At 39.1% G+C, this 20,774-nt stretch overlaps 1 protein-coding gene across 4 annotated transcripts in view; it reads right to left on the bottom strand.

The window, feature by feature from the left end:
• Positions 1-20,774, bottom strand: part of LOC132828008 (transmembrane channel-like protein 6) — a 99,388-nt gene that overhangs the window by 13,026 nt on the left and 65,588 nt on the right. For all 4 annotated transcript variants that reach the window (XM_060844872.1, XM_060844871.1, XM_060844874.1 and 1 more), the window contains 8 exons: positions 18,382-18,472; positions 17,691-17,942; positions 14,781-14,953; positions 13,231-13,375; positions 11,742-11,897; positions 7,468-7,643; positions 2,280-2,364; positions 512-609 (listed from right to left, as the gene is read on the bottom strand). In XM_060844872.1, coding sequence (XP_060700855.1) covers positions 512-609; positions 2,280-2,364; positions 7,468-7,643; positions 11,742-11,897; positions 13,231-13,375; positions 14,781-14,953; positions 17,691-17,942; positions 18,382-18,472 — 1,176 coding nt within the window. The remainder of the gene's footprint in view (positions 1-511; positions 610-2,279; positions 2,365-7,467; positions 7,644-11,741; positions 11,898-13,230; positions 13,376-14,780; positions 14,954-17,690; positions 17,943-18,381; positions 18,473-20,774) is intronic.

Raw genomic sequence — 20,774 nt, 5'->3', positions numbered from 1 at the left:
ATGTTTGTTTAAACTGGGTGCAACATTAGGGTTCTGCTTTGAGGTAATACAAACTCCACAAGGTAATGAAGCACGGGTGAATTACTAACATGACGAAAAGGAACCAGAGCTGGTAATGATAATTAAAGATTCAGTTGTTAGTGGCACTTAATTATTTCAAAGGAAAGGTACATCTCAGTGAAAGATAGAAAATGAAAACAGTAAACATAATACCCTTGGCCATCTCTATGTGCCTCTAGGTGTACGTTTGATATTACAATTTGTTAAAAGTTGGCATGGTCCATAGATTCGAGAGTGTGGTGCTGGAAAAGCACAGCAGGTCAGGCAGTATTCGAGGAGCAGGAGAATCAACATTTTGGACACACACTCTTGACAAATTTCCAGCACCACACTCTTGACTCTGATCTCCAGCATCTGCAGTCCGCACTTTCTCCATGGTCCATAGATTGTTAAAACAGCACAGGTAATTATTAATAGATAAAACAAATCTTCTCATGAAATTAATACCCACCTCCAGACATACTCTCCAAAAACTGTATCCAGTATAATGAATATAAAATCTACCGCCAGCAAACGATATATTTCTTGCCCTACGAACGTCTCCCAGCACTGAGACAAAAAAAAAACAAACAAGGGATCGATGGTTAAATGTTTGACATCACAAAAACACAAACACAAAATTCATGATCCAAGTCCTGAATGCATACTATCTTCAAATATTAAATAATGGCAAATAAGACATTCCAAGACCAATTGTTTAATATTACAGATGGCTAGTCAGAATCCAGAATTCCTGATCCTAATTTATATGTTTACGTAAAAGACGTAAAATTAATCACTGAACCATTCTCTACAAAATAGATTTTGTCACGTAGTCTAGGAGTTCATATTAAAAAGCATAGTTAAAGTGAACCTGGACCCGGGTCTTGATTCAAATAGAGCCTTAATAAAGCATTACTTTCCTGTGGACTCCAAAGCCAGAAAGCTCTTAATCATATTGACTGGCAGAGTAGGCTCGTAGGACCAAATGGGTGACTCCTACTCCTAAACCCTATGTTCCAATGCCCCCTGAAGATTAAAACATTCCAACAACAGCATTTTTGTTTCACCTCACAACATTATTTAAAATGTTCAGATGGAATCGGAAGGAATTAGACAAACCAGGTCAACATCACCTCAATGAAGCTGCTGCTTTATGACAATGGTGAAAACATTATGGTTTAAAAAATAATCGACAATTAAAAAGACGTCCATATTTCAACATCCGGCTCAAGTTAAACATGGTGCTATTCAATAATCTAAAAATAAAGACTGAATAGTGATGAAAAAAATACAATGTGTCCCAGTGAATATGACATTTTGATGTCTACGTGATCATACAAGTCACTTGTGTACTCTTAAAGTTGAAGTAAGGATAACAATGTTCAATAATGACACTGGCTGGCAGACTGCTACCCCAATCCCCTCCCTTCACGGATCGAAGCTTATATAAATGGAAGTGGTTCACCCCCATGGCCGTAACCCACTGTGGACCAACAACCAAAATAGATTAACAATGGGACTTGCTCAGTAAGAGGAAGCCTCAACTTCAGGAGGTACCAACCAACCCAATTGTCTTGCAGTTCCAGTAGCCATGGCAGCACCTAGGATAAGTAATGGGTATTGCCATGGCAGCAGGAAGAAGAACACAAGTGTCGTGGCTGCCAAAGACAGCTAGTCTAGGCCTTTAAGACAAGAAAGGATCCCAGAGGTCAGTGGGATAAGGTTGTTAGTGATGGTGGGGCCTTGCTTCAAAACCAGTTAGTATGGAAGGAAGAGGGTGTGGGTTATGTTATACACCCAACAAGTACAGGAATCCTCCCTGCACACTTTACCCTTCTAGGCCTTTAATAAACAAACAATCTGCCTACTTTTGTCTAACTGCCCACACCAACTGTCTTAGGGCACAGGCAGCATATTACTGAGGTCAATTGTTAACAAGCAAAACTGACCTTAAAATTATTTGTCTGTGCACAGTGGGCAAGCATTGTAATTGGCTGCCTTCCACTATGCACAGACAAATAATTATATTAAATTAATTGTAGGGGTGAACTCAGGGTAGGGTAGGAGAGTGGTTGACCAATTCCCTGACATACTTCACCTCCCACCTCATCACCCCTGCCAGATACCTGCCCAATAGGAAAACATAATATCCAGCCCTCTGTCAAAAACATTCAAATGGATTTTGTAGATGCCTCCATATTATTTTGGTTTATAGCACTCCTGGTAGTTTTACTTACTGGTATTTCTGCTGTCTCTTTTAACTTACTTCCCATCCAGTGGAAACAAAGTGGTCCTAAAATGGCTAACTTCAAAAGCAGATTTCTGTGTGAAAACAATATCACATCATCATCATGAAGATATATACATCCAGCAGGCACAGCTGAAATGCAGCAGACTCTACTTTGAAAAAAAACCAACATATTGTGGGCTAGGCCAGTATTGATTGCCTATCCCTATTTGCTCAGAGGGTAGTCAAGAGTCATCCATACTGCTGTGGGTCTGGAGTCACATGTAATCCAGACCAGGTAAGGATGGCAGTTTCCTTCCCTAAAAGGACGTTAGTAAACCAGATGAGATTTTTCCGACAGTGGATTCACAGTCATCATTAGACTCAATTCAAATTTTTAAAAATTGAATTCAAATTCCACCAACTGCTGTGGTGGGATTCATATCTGGGTCACCAGAACATTATCTGGATCTCTGGATGAACAATCAAGTGATAATACCTCAAGGTCACCACCTCTCTGTACTGTTTCTACACAAGGTAAAACCAGAGTCTGGAGTGGGCACCTAGTCTGGATTTGCCAGCTCGAACAAAATGAATTGTCTGTTTTACAAACCAATCCATTGTAAAATTTACACTAAATGATTTACTGCATATTCTGAAGTTGGCTCTGAGTCATTGAATAATAGCGACTGATGCATGCTGTTCTACATATCATTTCCACATGGTCGTTTTGTTACCAATTTGGACTGCGTTAAAATAATTTCATAATTGTTGCAGAAAGTTAAATGTTTTGGAAAAGAGTGGAATTTGAATTTTTTGAGGATCAATTTGCACACTGCAATATTAAGTGTTAAGTGATTGGGTAATATTAGTTCAGGATTAAAAGTTGATTGGATACTAGAAGAACTTCCCCACTCTTTGTTGGACATCTTTAACAAGCATCATGTGATTGTGCGGTCAGGGTCCCCCATTTTGTAACATGCCTGAACATCATCATGTCCTACAAGCAAGATAACATCGCTTTTCACATGAGCTTCAGCCGAGATTGTGTGCTCAGGTCTCTGGAATAAGCCTCGAAATCTAGAATCTTCTACATCTGTAATGGGCAGCACAGTGGCTCAGTGGTTAGCACTGCTGTCTCCCAACACCAGGGACTTGGGTTCAATTTCAGCCTTAGATCATTGTCTGAATGGCATCTTTCCATATTGTTGGGATTCTATGAATCCAAGGTTAATGCTTAATGTACCTCCTAATTTAAATGTCATACAATAATTTAATTTTTGAGGAAATTCCTTCATAGCTAATGCCATAGAAAATCTTAGTACCATTTTAAAATTCATTGTTATCATTCGATACGCAACTACCATCTGATCTTGCCAATGTACTTACAACATACGTCGGGTACAGACAGCTGGGGTCAAATGAAACCTTAGAGGAATATAATGGTAGGATGACTACTCATGGGTGGGAAATTAGGAAGGCAAAAAGAGGACATTAAATCACTTTGGCAAATAGAGTTAAGGAGAATCCAAAGAGATTCTCTCATTACATTAAGTGCAAAAACATAACTAGGGAGGGAATAGGCTTCTTCAAGATCAACAAGACTGTCTATGTGTGGAACACAAAAGATGGGAGAGATATTAAATGATTATCTCACATCAGTATTTACTGTGCAGAAGGACTTGGAAGCTAGGGAACTTGGGGAAATGAATATTTATGTCTTGAAAATATTCCATTTTACAAAAGAGGAGGTGCTGATGGTCTTAAAAGTGGATAAATCCCCAGGACATGATCAGGTATTTCCCAGAACTTTGTGGGAAGCTAGGGAAGAAATTGTGGGGCCCCTTGCTAAGAGATTTCTATCATTGATAGCCAAGGGGGAGATCCAAAAGACTGGAGTTTGGCTAATGTGTTGCCATGATTTAAGAATGACTAAGGAAAATCCAGGGAACTATAGACCAGTGACCCTTCAATCAGTGATAGGTCAGTTGTTGGAGGGGATTCAATGGGACACAATTAACATTTATTTGGAAAAGCAAGGACTGATTAGGAATAGACAACATGGCCTTGTGAGTGGAAAAGCGTGTCTCACTAATCTCATAGAGTCATAGAGGTGGACAGCACGAAAATACCCTTCAGTCCAACTCGTCCGTGCTGACCAAGTATCCTAAATTAATCTAGTCCCAATTGCCAGCATTTGGCCCATATCCCTCTAAACCCTTCCTATTCATATACCCATCCAAAGCCTTCACCACTTCCTCTGGCAGCTCATTCCATGATCGAGTTTTTTTGAAGAGGTGACAAAGAAAATTGATGAAGGCAGAACAGTAGTCCATATAGACTTCAGCAAAGCACTTGACAAAGTTCTACATAGTTGTCTGATTAGAAGATTAGATTACATGGGATCCATGGTTAAGTAGTCAATTGGATACAAAATTGGCTTGAGGGTAGGAGACAGAGGGTGGTGGTAAAGATTTGCTTTTCAGACTGGATGCCTGTGACCAGCAATCTGCCACAAGGTTCGGTGCTGGGCTCACCTTTTTTTGTCATTCACATAAATGATTTGAATATGAATATGGTGAGTAAATTTGTAGATGACATCAAAGTAAGTGGTGTGAAAGTAAGTAAGAAATTATCTTCAAGAACAACGGGACTTTGATTAGATGAGCCAATGGGCAGAAGAGTAGCCGATGGAGTTTAATTTAGGTAAATGTGAGGTATTGCATTTTGAAGAGGCAAATTAGGGCAGGACTTATATACTTAATGGTATTACAGAACAAAGAGACCTAGTGGTACAGGTGCACAGTTCATTGAAAGTGGAGTTACTAGTAGACAGGGTAGTGAAGAAGACATTTGGCATACTTTCCTTCACTGGTCCGTACATTGAGAATAGGAGTTGGGATGTCACGTTGTGGCTGTACAGGACATAGTTGAGGCCACATTTGAAATACTGCATTCAACTAAGGTTGTCTTGCTATAGGAAGGATGTTGTTAAACTGGAAAACATCAGAAAAGACTTATCAGGATTTTGCCAGGATTGGAGGGTTTGATCTATAGGGAGAGACTGAATAGGCTGGGGCATTTCTCCCTGGTGTGTGGGAGGCTGAGGGGTGACCGCATAGAAGTTTATAAAATCATGTTGGACATGGTAAAGTTAAATAGACAAAGCCTTTTCCCTGGGGTTGGGAGTCCAGAACTAGAGGGCATTTACAAAATTTATAAAATGTGTTAGAATTCTTTGAGGAGATAACAAACAAGTTAGTCAAAGGAAAACCAGTGGGTGCGATCTATTTGGATTTCTAGGAGACCTTTGACAAGGTGTTATACAGGAGGATGATAAATAAGGTAAGAACTCATGGTATTAGGATCAAGGTACTAGTATGGAGAAAGAATTGGCTGACTGGTAGGATGGGAGCCGGTGACTAGTGGAATTCCGCAGGGGGCCCATATTTGGACCACAACTGTTGATGTCATACATTAATAATCTGAGGATATTTGTGTCCTCTGCAAACCGAGCAACAAAGTAGGTGGTGGGACAGGTAGTGTGAAGATGTGGGGAGGCTGCAAAAGCACTTGAACAGATTAGGAGAGTGGGCAAGGATGTGGCAGATGGAATACAATGTGGAAAAGTGTAAAGTTATGCACTTTAGTAGGAGAAATGGAGATATAGACTATTTTCTAAATGGGGAGATGCTTCAGAAATCAGAAGTGTAAAAGGATTTGGCAGTCCTAGTTCAGGATTCTCTTGAGGTTAACATGCAGGTTCATTTGGCAGTTAAGAAGGCAAATGCAATGTAAGCATTCTTTTTAAGAGGGCTAGGTTACAATAGCAGTGATGTACTGCTGATGCTATATAAGACTGTAGTTAAGTCATAGTTGGAATATTGCGAGCAGTATGGCCCTGGATCCAAGAAAGGATGTACTGTCATTGGAGGGGGTCCAGAGAAGGTTCACAAGAATGATCACAGGAATGAAGGCCTTGTCACATGTGGAGCGGTTGAGGATGCTAGGTCAGAATGTGGAGTTTAGAAGGATTTGGGGGGGTGGTGGGGGGGGGGGGGGTTAGGGGAGGAAGGGGGAGATTCTAATTCAAACTTACAGAATACTGAGGGGCTTGGATAGAGTGGACACAGAGAAGATGCTTCTACTAATAGCAGACACCAGAGGGAGCAGTCTCCGAGTGAAGGGACAGCCCTTTAGAGCTAAGATGAAGAGGGATTTCTTCAGACAGAGGGTGGTGAATTTCCGCAGAAGGTTGTGGAGGCCAAGTCATTGAGTGTATTTTAGACAGAAGGAGGTTTTTCATGAGTAAGAGGATTAAAGAGAAGGAAGTAGAATGGAGTTGAGAAACATATTAGCCATGATTGAATGGTGCAGCAGACTCAATGGGCCGAATGGCTTGATTCTGCTCCTATATCTAATGGTACCCCAGTGTTTTCATTGGACCAGAAAGCTCTACTTTTGGAACCACTTTCCTCAAAAGGTTTGATTTTAAACATTAACCCTTCTTTCTCTTGTGAATGTTGGACAATCTTTTCAGCACTGTCAACACTACAAGCGTCACAATGCTATTTCACAGCAGACAGCAATGGCAAAATATAAATTTGGAATTATCTTTTGATCTTCTGCTGCTACTGTCATTATGTCGATAATGGCAACACAATCGGCAGGGAAACTATCTCTGCACCACAAAACTTCTTTGTAAATGTTTTTAATCAAGCTACTCAGACACATCATTATATATTCTTAGATACTTTCTAATCAGCTGTTCAGAGCTGTTATGACATACTTCTGGAGAGGTGGGACTTGAATCCAAACCGCCTAGTTCAGAGTCAGTGACATCACTATTGTGCCTCAATAGCTCAAGCTGCTGTTATTTCTTTTAAATTTTAGCGATATTCCAAATCAAACTGTTCAAATATGCAATTCTAGAGCAGGTGGGACTTGACCTTGGGCCTCCCAATTCAGGGTTACAGACATTACCACTGCATCACAAAAGGGCCCCTAGACACTTATATATTCTTAGTTCTTGCTACCGATCACCGCTGTTATTTTGAACAATATAATTAAGCCAGCGTCCAAACTTTGCCCTCTTATTTGAATAAATAATTTGGATACTTATCAAAAATAAAACATGATGCAAGTTCTTTGAAAAAGCAGTGTTTTTCTATTTAAGACTTGAGGAAAATTGCTCATACCTGGTAATGGAAACGTAGATCTGTTGCTGTGGGAAGTCATATTTTTCCAGTAACCCAATTAGATTATAAACGTAGGGCATCACGAGGTTAATGACTGACACAATCAAAGGAAGTGTTAGCAGTTTGCTCTCTACTAGCTTCTCAGGAATTCCTTGCTGGATATCTTGTGAATAATCCTAAGGAATAAAATATTGTATTTACCTTAATGAATGCAATTTACGTGAAGTTCAAAACCTAAAGCACACATAATAGTTATCGCCATGACTTCAACACATATTGCCACCTGATCATTTGGAAACCTGATCTGCAAAATTTGTAAAGTTATTAATTTCATGGGGAGAGAGCAAAAGACAAAGAGTGAGAGACAGAGAGTGAGAGAGTAAGGTTCCATAAGGTCAGACTTAAATTTATTTGTATAAACTTTGTAAGATTGGCACAGATTTCAGACACTGTTTGCTTTCACTTAGAAAGAAGAAAGTAGGAATTCTTATCACATTTTGAAGTTCATACAATGCAAGTGGACAATTTAACAAGAGAAAGCATGAAAAAAGTTCAGCTGTAGTGATGCCATGATGTAGAGTAAACAGCCAATCAAATTGAAGTATTCTCTCAATCAGCATCCCAGACAATAAAATTACATACTTTTTTCTACTTTTAATTTAAACTTAAGAGACCAAACAAATTAGCTGTGGCTCAGGTGGTAGCTATCAGTCCTGCCTTAAGTCAAAACTACTCATCCATCACAATGACTTGAAATTTTCACGTTCAGAGTGAGTTGGGAAGTTCTTCCTTTGTAGAAATAAATGCTGTTTGGCATGCACTGCAAATTACAACACAATCTCAGACTGTCAGGTCTTGGAAGTGCTCCAACCTTTGCTATTGTAGATTATGACATTTTCCACCCTTCCTTTGTGCCATATCCAAAGAATGAACAAGGACTCTTGCATGAATGGTCATTTACGGATAAGCTTGTAATAAAATTCAACCCACAAACCGTGACTCATTGCTTGTGCAGAAAAGTACATCAATGCATTTATTGAAGTCACTATTTTATAAAAGTGTCAAAAGTAGTAAAAATAAAACTTTTTAATACATTAAATATAATGTCAATAATAGATTATTTCTTTCTAAATCAATTAGCTCTCACTGCAGCTTGCTTTTTTTATCTACATGCATCATGAAACCAATATGAAAAATATTAATCAAGGTCACAAAATTAGACTCTTTTCCCCCTTGTCTTCCTCAACCATGAACTGAGGGAATCTTTTAGAATTATGTTAATCTGTTCCATCACAAACATTACACAAATCCCTTCAAAATTATCCCTAGTGAAGATTGTGTTCCACATTATTGAAGAACTAGGAGATGCAACTGATTAAATTTATCAACACATTAAAGAATTAAAGATTTATTTTCAAGTTACCACCATCTCAAGCACTGTATTTTAATGAATGCTATATTAGCATTCAAATTATATTCTCACAACTTAGCATATCCATATTTTAAATTATTTTAGCTTTGTAATATAAAACAGAATGTATTTAAGTTTCCTACTTTTTAAAAAAAAACTCTAGTTTGCTTACAACACTTCTCCTGATCTGACACAAAGCTGCATAATCTCACTCAAATGTTGGGTTCCGGAAAGTAGGCAAAGTGCTTGAAGAGAAAAACATCTGTGTTCAAGAATCAAAACTATTGACAAAGAATGTCCACATATGTTTATTCAGTTTGAATGCAAAACAATTGCTTGATAAGCTGTTAAAAAGCAGAAATAAGCAATTTAACACGATTATAAAGTGAAGTATTATTACTATGATACTGTAAACCTGATAATCCATTTTGCCAGATACCTGTATTTAACTATTTTATTTTCTTTTTGTTCTATCCTCCAGCACTATATACTCTTTACAAGGTTAAGGATGTTTAGAGCTCATGTGTTCAAAGGCTTCTGGTAAATGGTCACCCTGAGCAGGCAATATGGCAAGGTAAGAGTGTGGCAAAGGGAACAGCATTTGTCTGAGTTGCCACCAAGAAGTACAACTTAGGCTCATCAATGTGCAACCTCTAGCGGATTTCTCAAGATTCATAAAAGAAAATTGAAGAAGAGAGATTCTTCAAATCTGTAGAATATTTGTGGCTCTTCAGATTATTGCCTCTTCTCCTTCAGAACCATCAGACAACTTCTGCTCCTCCCTTCATTGAGTATTTTGATTTTATTTTCTCCAAATCCAATCAAAATTATTCTCTAATAAAAACCAAAAGCACTGCAGATGATGTAAATCAGAAACAAAAACAGAAGTTGCTGGAAAAGCTCAGCAGATCTGGCAGCATCTGTGAGGAAAAATCAAAGGAAGGTCACTAGACCCAAAATGTTAACTCTGACTTCCCCCCACACATGCTGCCAGACCTGTGGAGCTTTTCCAGCAATGTCTGTTTAAAATTATTCTCTTATTTGTTTTCAGTTCTTTTGTAGGATTGATGTCCAAGTACAAAGTGACCCTTTTTGAATAAATACTTTAAATCTTTTTTAGTTCCAGGTTATTAATATTTCTGAAAAACAAGTTCTGGGTTCTCTGTTCTTATATTTCATGTGTTTGTACTTCACCATTGATATTGGCATATTCTGTCACAATACATTTAAGCTGCAAAATAGCGGTGTAACATAGGGTGATTACAAGATAGGAAATTTATAAATAGGTTTAGATGATTGCAATGCAACACTTATATAAATTGAAGTAGATTACAATAATTGCCCAAAATTCAAGGTATGATTATGATCTCATTTCATGATACACTACGAAAAATGTGCGCTGGCTTTAGCCAGGATTTGTTGATGACTTCTCCTTCACCAAAGCGTGAGATGGATAATGAAAATCACTATTCCATTTCATCAAGTTAGATATGGTCTGTTTAAAGCTGATTAGACAATGGGTGACACGTTTCAGTAAGAAAAAAATGATGCATTTCACTCTCTCTCTGACAAGAGGATTCAGATAACAAACTCGATTTAGGGTCAAATATACAATTACTCATCCTGGTAAACACAGGGAGAACAGAACTGACTTGGCAATGGTGATTCCATTCTTCAATATCCCACTGCACTCCTCATGAGATCATTTGTGAGAGGTACCAGAATGCATTTATGTATTAGACACTGTCAATCACTTCAGAACTGGATTAGGGGAGAATATTGATAGTATAGATGGAAGAAAGTTTTCAGAAAAAATCATGCTTATCGTACATCATGAAACAAATCCACAGTTTGATTTTTACAAATGTGATCCCATCCATTCTTAAATGCAAGTCATAACTCTTGATTTCTTTCCCCTTTCAATTTAGAAGCACTTGCATTAAGTACATACTGGCTTCCAGCCAGCTCACTTTAAAGGAATGGACAATAAATTGCTCAATGACAGTCTCCAACATAAGATGAAATTTGTGCTCACACGCTACTACAAAGAATCCTTGCCTCTGTACAAACATTCAGAGGAAATTTAGAATGGAAAAGAACTTCCCACAAATGTCTGAATGACTGGAGTACAGAACTGTTTTGACCTTAGCATCAGAGAACAAACAATTGAGTGTATGGGTCATAATTTTCACATAGCTTGGTTGCCTGATTATGTAGTTTGTAAAGATCAATCAGAATTTTTAAAACTTCCACAAAGCAGATAACTTAGGGCAGCATGGTGGTGCTCTGGTTAGCACTGCTGCCTCACAGTACCAGGGACCAGGGTTTGGCTTCAGCCTCGGGTGACTTTCTGTGTGGAGTTTGCATATTCGCGCTGTGTGGGTTTTGTCTGGGTGCTCTGGCTTCCTCCCTCTGTCCAAAGATGTTCTGGATAGGTGGATTGGCCAAGAGGAATGCAGGGTTACAGGGGTGCATGTGGGTGGGATGCTCTTCAGAGGGTCAGTACAAACTCAATGCGCTGAATGGCCTCTTTCTGCACTGTACTGATTCTAATGATTCTTACCCCAATTCAACATTTAAATGATTATGATTGCACATTTATAAATACTAGGAGAAACTGAGGACTGCAGATGCTGGAGAACAGAGTTGAGTGTGTGGTGCTGGAAAAGCACAGCAGGTCAGGCAGCATCTGAGGAGCATGAGAATAGACAATTCAGGCATAAGCCATTCATCGAGGAGCAAGAGAAACATCAATTCTCCTGCTCCTCGGATGCTGCCTGACCTGCTGTGCTTTTCCAGCACCACATTCATTTATAAATATTCACTGATTGACAGAATCGCATCACGTGAAGCCGAGACCCACCTTGAGTATGCTTTCTGAGTAGTAATGAATTCCAGCACCACATCCGACAACACTCCCCAAGGACAGAATCCAGCCCAGTATATGAACTGATAGATTTTCCATCCATTGAGTAATACTTGAGTGAGTTGCACGGAATTTGTGCTCAGTAAGAGACTCCTAATTGAGAAAAACAGCAACATTTTAGCAGGAATATAGTTGTACGTTGATGTCATTCTTTCACTGAATCTCTTGCTGCTTATTTGCCAATTCAAGAAAAAGTATCACCGCTGATTCACCTTGTCCTACAGGGTTGTTAACCTAATCCACCTCCACCATTTCCTCCAACTCTCCAAACCACTGGTAAGTGCTGGCTTGTAACAAAACACCCTTGCAGCCTCTAACATAAAATTGTGATATTATTTGATTTCCTTGTTGTTTCCAACTTCCAACAGTAGAATATTGTGAGGAGGCAGTAAATAGAGGGTAACATGTTGATGGGATAGCGATTCATTAAGGAATACAGCAAATAGAGTCATAGAGATGTACAGCACAGAAACAGACACTTAGGTCCAACTTATCTGTGCTGACCAGATATCCCAATCCAATCTAGTCCCACCTGCCAGCACCCTGCCCATATCACTCCAAACCCTTCCTATTCGTATACCCATCCAGATGCCTTTTAAACGTTGCAATTGTACCAGCCTCTACCACTTCCTCTGGCAGCTCATTCCATACATGTACCGCCCTGTGTGTGAAAAAGTTGCCCCTCAGGTCTCCATTATATTTTTCCTCCCTCAACCTAAACCTCTGCTCTCTAGTTCTGAACTCCCCCATCCCAGGGAAAAGACCTTGACTAGTCATCCTATTCATGCCCTTCCTGATTTTATAAACCTCTATAAGGTTACCCCTCAGCCTCCGACGCTCCAGGGAAAACAGCCCCAGCCTATTCAGTCTCTCCCTATAGCTCAAATCCTTCAATCCTGGCAACATGCTTGCAATTTTTTTCTGATCCTTTTCAAGTTTCACAACATCCTTACAATGCCTGACAGTAAAATAAAAATCATCCTGAACATTAATTTAAAAATAAGTTAAATCTGTGCTGAGTGCCAGTCATGGTGGCAAACTGATTATTTTAATTGTATTGCCCAACGCAGATTTAAAATGGATGATTCCATTAATTTTCCCAACTGCAGTTAAGAAAATCTGCCAAGAAGTTTGGACCAGAGTTAACTGTTTTATATCATTATTGTACGATGGTCTCTAGTACCAGAGAGCTAACCCTTCCCCAGTACCTTCCACTATTTTTGCAACTCATTGGAAGTGGTCTGTACCAAAGACTGTTGAAACTCTTCCCTGTTTCATATAGTAAGGGTATATAATCGAGAGAAACAGACAGATACGAGGCTTAAATGTGTGATTGCTAGGTTGAAAGTCAAGTGTACCAAACTACCAGACTGATAGCTGTGAGAGAATCCAGTTTAATCACAGAACACAACATTTAGCAACTTACCTTTAACCGGGTGCTGATGTTCTCATAATTTGACTCAACCGACTGTTTCTGTGTCATTTTAAAATCCCAAGAGCAGAACACTTTCGTCACCAGATTTCCGTAGGTGCTGCCTACTCTGTAACTCTCTCCAAAGGCTTTGGACAGGCTGGAAGGTCAAAATCCTCAGGTTATTTATGGCTTCTGCAAGTTATGAAACCCATTCTGCACTTTGTAAAATAGGCTTCATTTTTATCTTGCTCAGTGAACTTTAAACTGACCTACACAAATTCAAAAACCCATTCAAAATTCACAGCTATTTATTGGAACCCATGTCGGATTCATATCAACTCTCAAATTTCCTTATTTTGCCCTTAACATTATCAAGTCTAAATATTTTTACTGCCATCTTAAAAATGGAATTGCTGATGTGTGATTCAGTGCCAGTGCCAGTGCCAGGGCTAGGGCGCAGTTCAATATTTTTATCTTCCTTTCCCATACACAGTTTCTACTTGGGAAACTGCTACACAGAACTGACAATGGCACAGGGGGATAAAATGTTAACGTTGGTTTAAATCACTTCTACTGTCATGGTCACTGACCTAATTATTAGTAAGGGGAACTATTCTAGATCCTCCCTTGGCTATACTCTCACTCTGTTGAATGAAAACAATTATTTCTCTCAATTTTCACCCAGCAACATATAATGATGAAACAGAACTACATTTTTCTGTTAGGTTTGCCATATAAAATGGCTAGGACTTCAATGATCAGGAAGACACATTAAGTTTCCAGTGCCTCATGTATTCTTAAAAAAAGCACAGCGTTAGCAGTGCCAATTAATGATTAGATTCAGAGGTAAAAGCAAAATGATGATTTCTATTCTATAGTTGTAATGCAAAAAGAAATAGAATCCCTACGTGCAGATAGAGGCTATTCAGCTAATTGAATCTGCATTGACTTTCTGAAGAACATCCCACCCAAACACACTCCACTATCCTCTCCCCATAAGTCTGCATTTATCATTGCTAAGCCACCTAGCCTACACATCCTTGGAAAATATGGAGCTATTTAGCCAATCCACCTAACCTGCATAACTTTGGACTATGGGAAGTAACTGGAGGAAACCCCTGCAGAGGAAGAATGTATAAACTCCATACAGACAGACAGTCACCCGAAGGTTAGAATCAAACCTGGATCTCAGTGTTAACTGCTGTGGCACCATACTGCACCACTTACAGCCCAACAGATCAAAATCAGTTCACAACAAAACTCATCAGCATGATGCATGAACACCACTCTAACTCTCTCTCCCCACCCCCTCCATGGATATGGCTTGACCTACTAAGGGTTTTCTGCACCTCCTGCTGTATTTCAGATTACCAATATACACAGAATTTTATTTTTGTCCGAATTCAAGAATCCAACCATGTGAACATAGATACATTAGAAAGCAATCCAAATTAACACAACCATCTTCTCCGGTGAAATGAGAAAAATAAGAAGTTTACTTTCGCTGCAGTGACTGGGCAGAGTTTTGTATTTGGTAACATAAGCAAAGAAAGGTATTTTACCAATGGACCAGGATTATGCAGGTGATGAAGAAGGAACCTCCAATCGTGTAAATATATGCTATTGGCATATTATATGGCAGCTTAGGAGCACTCATATTGTATTGTCCATGCAAGATACTCCAAGTGTTATTTGTATAATACCCATAGTATAGAGCCGTGTCTGTGAAATATCCCTTAAAGAGAAAAGAAAGCAGTTTAAACAGTTAAGATCATAGCATTTCGAGCATGCTCACTCAGATTGGGTTTAGCAAAGAGCAGATGCTTGCCCCTTACTGTAGAAAACCAATGAAGACGGATTGCTACATCCATCATCCTACACTTTGATTCATCAAAGCCACTTTGTTTCAGCGAACTTCTGTGATGTTCAACAGAATGTGGCAGCTGAACATTCTAAATTCCTAACTTGAGCTCATTAGCAGCTTGATTAAACAAATTGTGACCAAAATTTTAAAAAATATTCTTCAAATTTGATCTCATATTAACCTGCACCACATTTATTCCTTTAAAAAGTCAATAAGGTAATTTGTTCTCATGCAAGGACAATGCAGGGATGGAGGGAGGGGGTCAGCTTAATCTCTGTTTTTTTTCCCCTCCATCATCTAAACATTGTGTTTGCTTCCTCCTCACACGATAGTCCAACTAAAGAACTGCAATGCTCTCAAGGAGGTTTATTATCTCAAATTTATACCCTATCATCAGAGGTATCTAGTTGTCACCATGATCAGCTCAGCCAGTCTGGCAGCACCTGTGAAGAGAAATCAGAGTTAACCCGAAATCAGGGTCTGGTGACCTTTCCTCAGAATGGAGTTGGGTCACTGAATCCAAAACGTTAACTCCAATTTCTAATTAACTGGAAGCAGCTATGTAAGAACCACATGGACTATTGCCCTCTGGAAACTAAAGCCTTGGTATGCCTCCGCCTTGCAAACCCGTAATTAATCCAAAGATTTTTGTAATATATTACTGTAACAAAGCATTCCACCAGAGCAATGCAAAAATCACTCAATGTCAAAGGAAGCAGGGAGTTTTGTATGTATAACACTTTTTAAATACATCCTTTGGGCTCAATGTTTTATACTCATGGCTATATGCTTTTCTGATAGATGGACAGGTTTCATCTGAGGACTATTTTTTCAGTCAGTATTGTGTGGGATGGGGAATAAGTATAAGGCTGTTGGAGATTGACTTCTGTTGATAGATAACGTCACTTAGGTCTCTGTTTATACCACCATTTCATTGCCAGGTCAACTGCCACTGTGGTTAAGCTGAGTAACTGCTATTAATAAGGAGGATTTAAATACAAAATGGAGAATATGGCTTCCATTTACTTCAGTCATGCATAAAATGAGCTTGTAGCTAGCATGGACTTGTTCTGAGTTTGTTTTCTGTTAAACATATTTATCTAAACCTTAAAACATTATTAAACATATGTGTTTTTACTAAATATGACTGGTGGAGAAGCTCTTGATCAGCAAATGGATATGGCAAAAATTTTAGACCCGTCTAAGTTCTTCACTACGGCACAAATACAGCATTGCATCCTCGCCAATCCAGGTGGCTTAATGCCAAGACATTTCTGGATTTTGGAATTTAGAATTTTCTGGATTCTAGAATAAGCCTAGGATGCCTAACTACAAGTGTGAGAACCAGACACAAACAGGTATCGAGCCACAAAACATGCCAAATAACTGTTCACAGACATATACTTTTCAAACCCATTCACTTCAAAGAATGAGCTGGTTCACAAATGCACAGCAGTCCAGAATAAAATTAATCAGCTTTCAGTTAAATAGTGAACTCCTTTAAAAAGATTCTATAAAAGTTTCTATAAGGCTGGTAAATCATAAAGCATTCATAGAATAAATGTGAAGACAGGTTCTTGGCTCATCTTTCACCAACATGTGTAAAATTATTTTCCAATGTGATCCCATTTTAACACAGGCAAACAAATAAAACCAGCCCCTCTCCACTCCATCAGTTTCACACCAGACATATCAATTGTGGAGTTACACTTGCCTTGCTCCACTGACATCAAATTAATGCACCAACACCCCAGGCCCTCCCAACATCTGCTGTTAAAAATATTTCCTTCATTTGAAGAGCACTTTAGGTGGTTACAACATTCACTCTTGCATTCACAGAGTCATACAGCGACAGCACGGAAACAGACCAATACCGTCCAACTCATCCATGCTGGCAGCTCATTCCATACCACACTCTGCATGAAAAAGTTGCCCCTTAGGTCTCTTTTTTTATCTTCCTCTCTCACCCTAAACCTATGCCCTCTAGTTCTGGACTCCCCCATCCCAGGGAAAAGACTTTGCCTATTTATCCTTTGCATGTCCCTCATGATTTATAAATCTTCATTAGGTCACCCTTCATCCTCCGACGCTCCAGGGAAAACAGCCCCAGCATATTCTAACTCCCCCATAGCTCAAACCCTCCAACCCTGGCAACATCCTTGTAAATCTTTTCTGAACCCTTTCAAGTTTCACAACATCCTTCTGATAGGAAGGAGACCAGAACTGCATGCAATATTCCAAAGGTGGCCGAACAAATGTCCTGTACTCTAAGCAGACATGATTCATTGGCACAGGGATCCCCAGACAGAGCTTCTGGACTGGGGCACACCCTCTCCATACCAACCATTATGCCCAGAGGAGGTACAGCTTACTGCTGCTCAGCTGAGAAAATGTTCTATATACCCAGTGTGTTCCAGGTCTATGGAGTGGAAATGTTACAATGTAGTAATGAATATGCAAGCTTTCCCCAGGGGGGGAAAAAAGCTGATTCATAGGGTTGTGTGTGTCTTGGGGAGGATGTGAGGAAACAATGATCCCCGACATAGTTTTATGGCATTGCAGCAGGGCCTCAAAAACAGCTAAGAATCGCTGTTTAAATTTCACTTACAATGCCAGTCAGCAGCTCCAGTCCAAAGAATTGTCTTTCTGGGATTTTAGGGGGATGAGTAGCTTGGGGAATGACAATGAAGAACACATTCATGAGAAGGTGGAAAACATTGAATATCAGCAGCATCTTGAGGAAGATGAAATATGAAAGCACCCCTGTTCCAAAGCGGCCGCTGATCTGTTTCAGGGCAATCTGCCTTAAGTGAAACGCATGCAGAAGGGAAAGAAATCCATACCAGCATTGCCTGACAGCCTAATAACAAAACAGAGAAATGGGGTTAAACACTCTGTATACGGAGAACAAGCCATTTCACTGCTGTAAAGACATTTCTTTGATTTACAAGGTAGTTGTGAAGATAATATTGGCAGAGCTCTCAGCAATAATGAAATATATTGCATGCATATTTTTTAGAAACCACATTTAGGAAACCTTTGAGGAAGTAATATTTCTACAGCTGCAGTTTCAAATGTGCTACATTCTAATTTCATTGTAACTTTGAAAAAAAATGCAAATATTACTTGGAGTGAATACAAAATCTAAACTTTCGTAAGAGAAGCAAGAAAGATTGGATAGAAATAGTCTATGACTGCCCATCGGATAAATTATTTCAGAAGAATATATAATTTAAAAGGAGTAAATAATGTTTGTTCAATTTTAGTTTCTTTCGTTAAATTAATCTTGAGATACTTACAATGATTAGAGTGTACTTTGTTTGACTCCAACATGATAAGTTCTCATCAAGCGGGACACTGCTATGATCTTTACAGTTCGATGTCATACGTCTGTAAGAACACAGAATTATTAGAGGAGTTAAAGCTCCTCTAAAGAAGTTAAATCGATCAATTTCTACAGTTCTTTGGGTTACTTCCCACCACTGAAAGCTCAATCAAGTTACAAGAAACCAGTCCACCACAAGCAACTTCCTGTTTCAACAATATATTTTGATTTCTATGTTTAAATGTGGGATACTTTCAAGTTACACTTGGACCTGATGTATTCTGCAATTTTACTTTTGGAAAGTGGAGGTCATGTGCTTAAAATAGCTGCAGGATAATGTAAAGGAAACAACTTTACCCAACAATGCTACACTTATACCAACCTAATTCCCCGTACACAATCCCTTTGGCCTGCATATCCCCATTAACCAATTTGCATGCTACCCTCATACCCCATTTAAATGTACCCATCTCTCAAGGTCCCTCATATTGTTCCGATGCTATCTCCCATCCTCTGCTGAAAACCCTTTGTCCCTCGTCTTCCATAGCAATTCACCTATTATTATCTACCATGGGCATTAATCTAAGAGACATTCTGACAAAAAGAAATTAAGCTATCATTCTATTATACGGTTACTACTGAAAAAGCACATTGTTTATTTTGTTACAAAAACCCAAAATATATTGAAATTGCTACAATTAATCTTTTATATAAACAAACATGAGACTCAAGTTCTGAATACCTTATGTCAATAAACACTTCAATTCAACACACAGCTGGAATTGTCCATCAATAGGCACACCACTGCAAGATTGATAGTTTGCAGCACAAATCCTACAGTATCATAGTTTGACACAAACAGGTACACTGAAAAATGTAGGATTGTTTATTTAGCTCCATTTTTGTTTTGGACAAATCTTTGACAACTTTAACAGTTCCAATAGGCTTGTGTATGCATTACAAATAAACAAGGTAAAAACAATGACTGCAGATGCTGGAAACCAGATTCTGGGTAAGTGGGGCTGGAAGAGTACAGCAGTTCAGGCAGCATCCGAGGAGCAGCGAAGTCTTTTCACAATCCCAAAAGGTGTTTTTCCTTTAAGTTGTCCCAGAACAAGATCCAAAAGATGTACCTTATCTCTCCAAAATCACTGCACCAGCCCTCATGAGTCCCTCACCACCACTGCCCCACCCCACCCAACCCATGAAGCCATGCAACCTAATTCTCTCTACTCATTCCACTGTGGCCCTTCCTAGCCCTATGCCAATTTATTGGCTGTTACCACCCACCTGCCTTTCTATCTTCAATTACCATACCAAGCCTTTGAGTATCCTCGATTTATTTGTCGCTCCAACATCATCAGAAGCTCACCGTTACACAGGACAAAGCCGCCTTCTCCACTGGCACCCCATTTAACACTTTGTACATTTGTTCTCTCTGTCTACAAAATGGGAAATTCTATCATCAGAATTCACACCAGTTGCTCTTAGCTGCATAGCAATGCCACCTTTACTCCATTCCCGAAATGTGCTCTCATGTGTAAACACTCCTGATGAACCATCAATGTTGCCAGAGTCAAAATGTGTGGCGCTGGAAAAGCACAGCATCCGAGGAGCAGGAAAGTCAACATTTCGGGCATAAGCTCTTCATCATGTCAGCACTAATTATATAGTACTGAATATAGTACCCACTATGATCTTGCACATGAAATGTGTGATTTCTGAAAGAATCTCTATAAATTATAATTTGCAACTTTTTCATTGTAGGTCCACAGACATTATAGATCAGATCAAAATCATTTAAACTTCAACATTAACTAGCTGAACTAGTTTTAAAAGCATGTTAAAGTTAAGGCTACTATGGAGACATAAAAGGTATTGATTTATTTTTTCATTCTGTAAAAGTATTAAAAATTCAGTTCTTAAAAGCCCACGTGAAGCCTATTTGCTTACCAAAGAAAACCCTTAATGTAATATGCAGTTCTGAGGTAGAAGAACTGCTGAGCTGTTCTTCTAAAATACATAACTGGGTGAATTGCACTGCAGTGAAAATTCATCTGATAAATGAAAGTCTATTCTAAATCGGTTCAGAATCTCCGGAGGAGAAAGGACTCTTGACAGTACACATTATGGATAATCACATAGCAGATAGATTGCCAAGTAATGCAAACTTGTTGACCCTTGATCATAGTAAAGCATCCAAACATGCTTCATAGGGAAGATGTGCAGGTTAGGTGAATTGGCCATGCTAAATTGCCCATTATGTTCAGGGGTGTGTAGATTAGGTGCAATAGTCAGGGATAAATGTAGGGTGGGGGAATGGGTCTAAGTGGGTTAGTCTTCGGAGCATTGGTGTGGACTTGTTTG

This window comes from Hemiscyllium ocellatum, chromosome 25 (assembly GCF_020745735.1).
Source record: "Hemiscyllium ocellatum isolate sHemOce1 chromosome 25, sHemOce1.pat.X.cur, whole genome shotgun sequence".
Taxonomy (NCBI): Eukaryota; Metazoa; Chordata; class Chondrichthyes; order Orectolobiformes; family Hemiscylliidae; genus Hemiscyllium; species Hemiscyllium ocellatum.
Note: the sequence above shows the minus strand (reverse complement) of the source record. Positions and strands in the feature narration are given on the sequence as shown.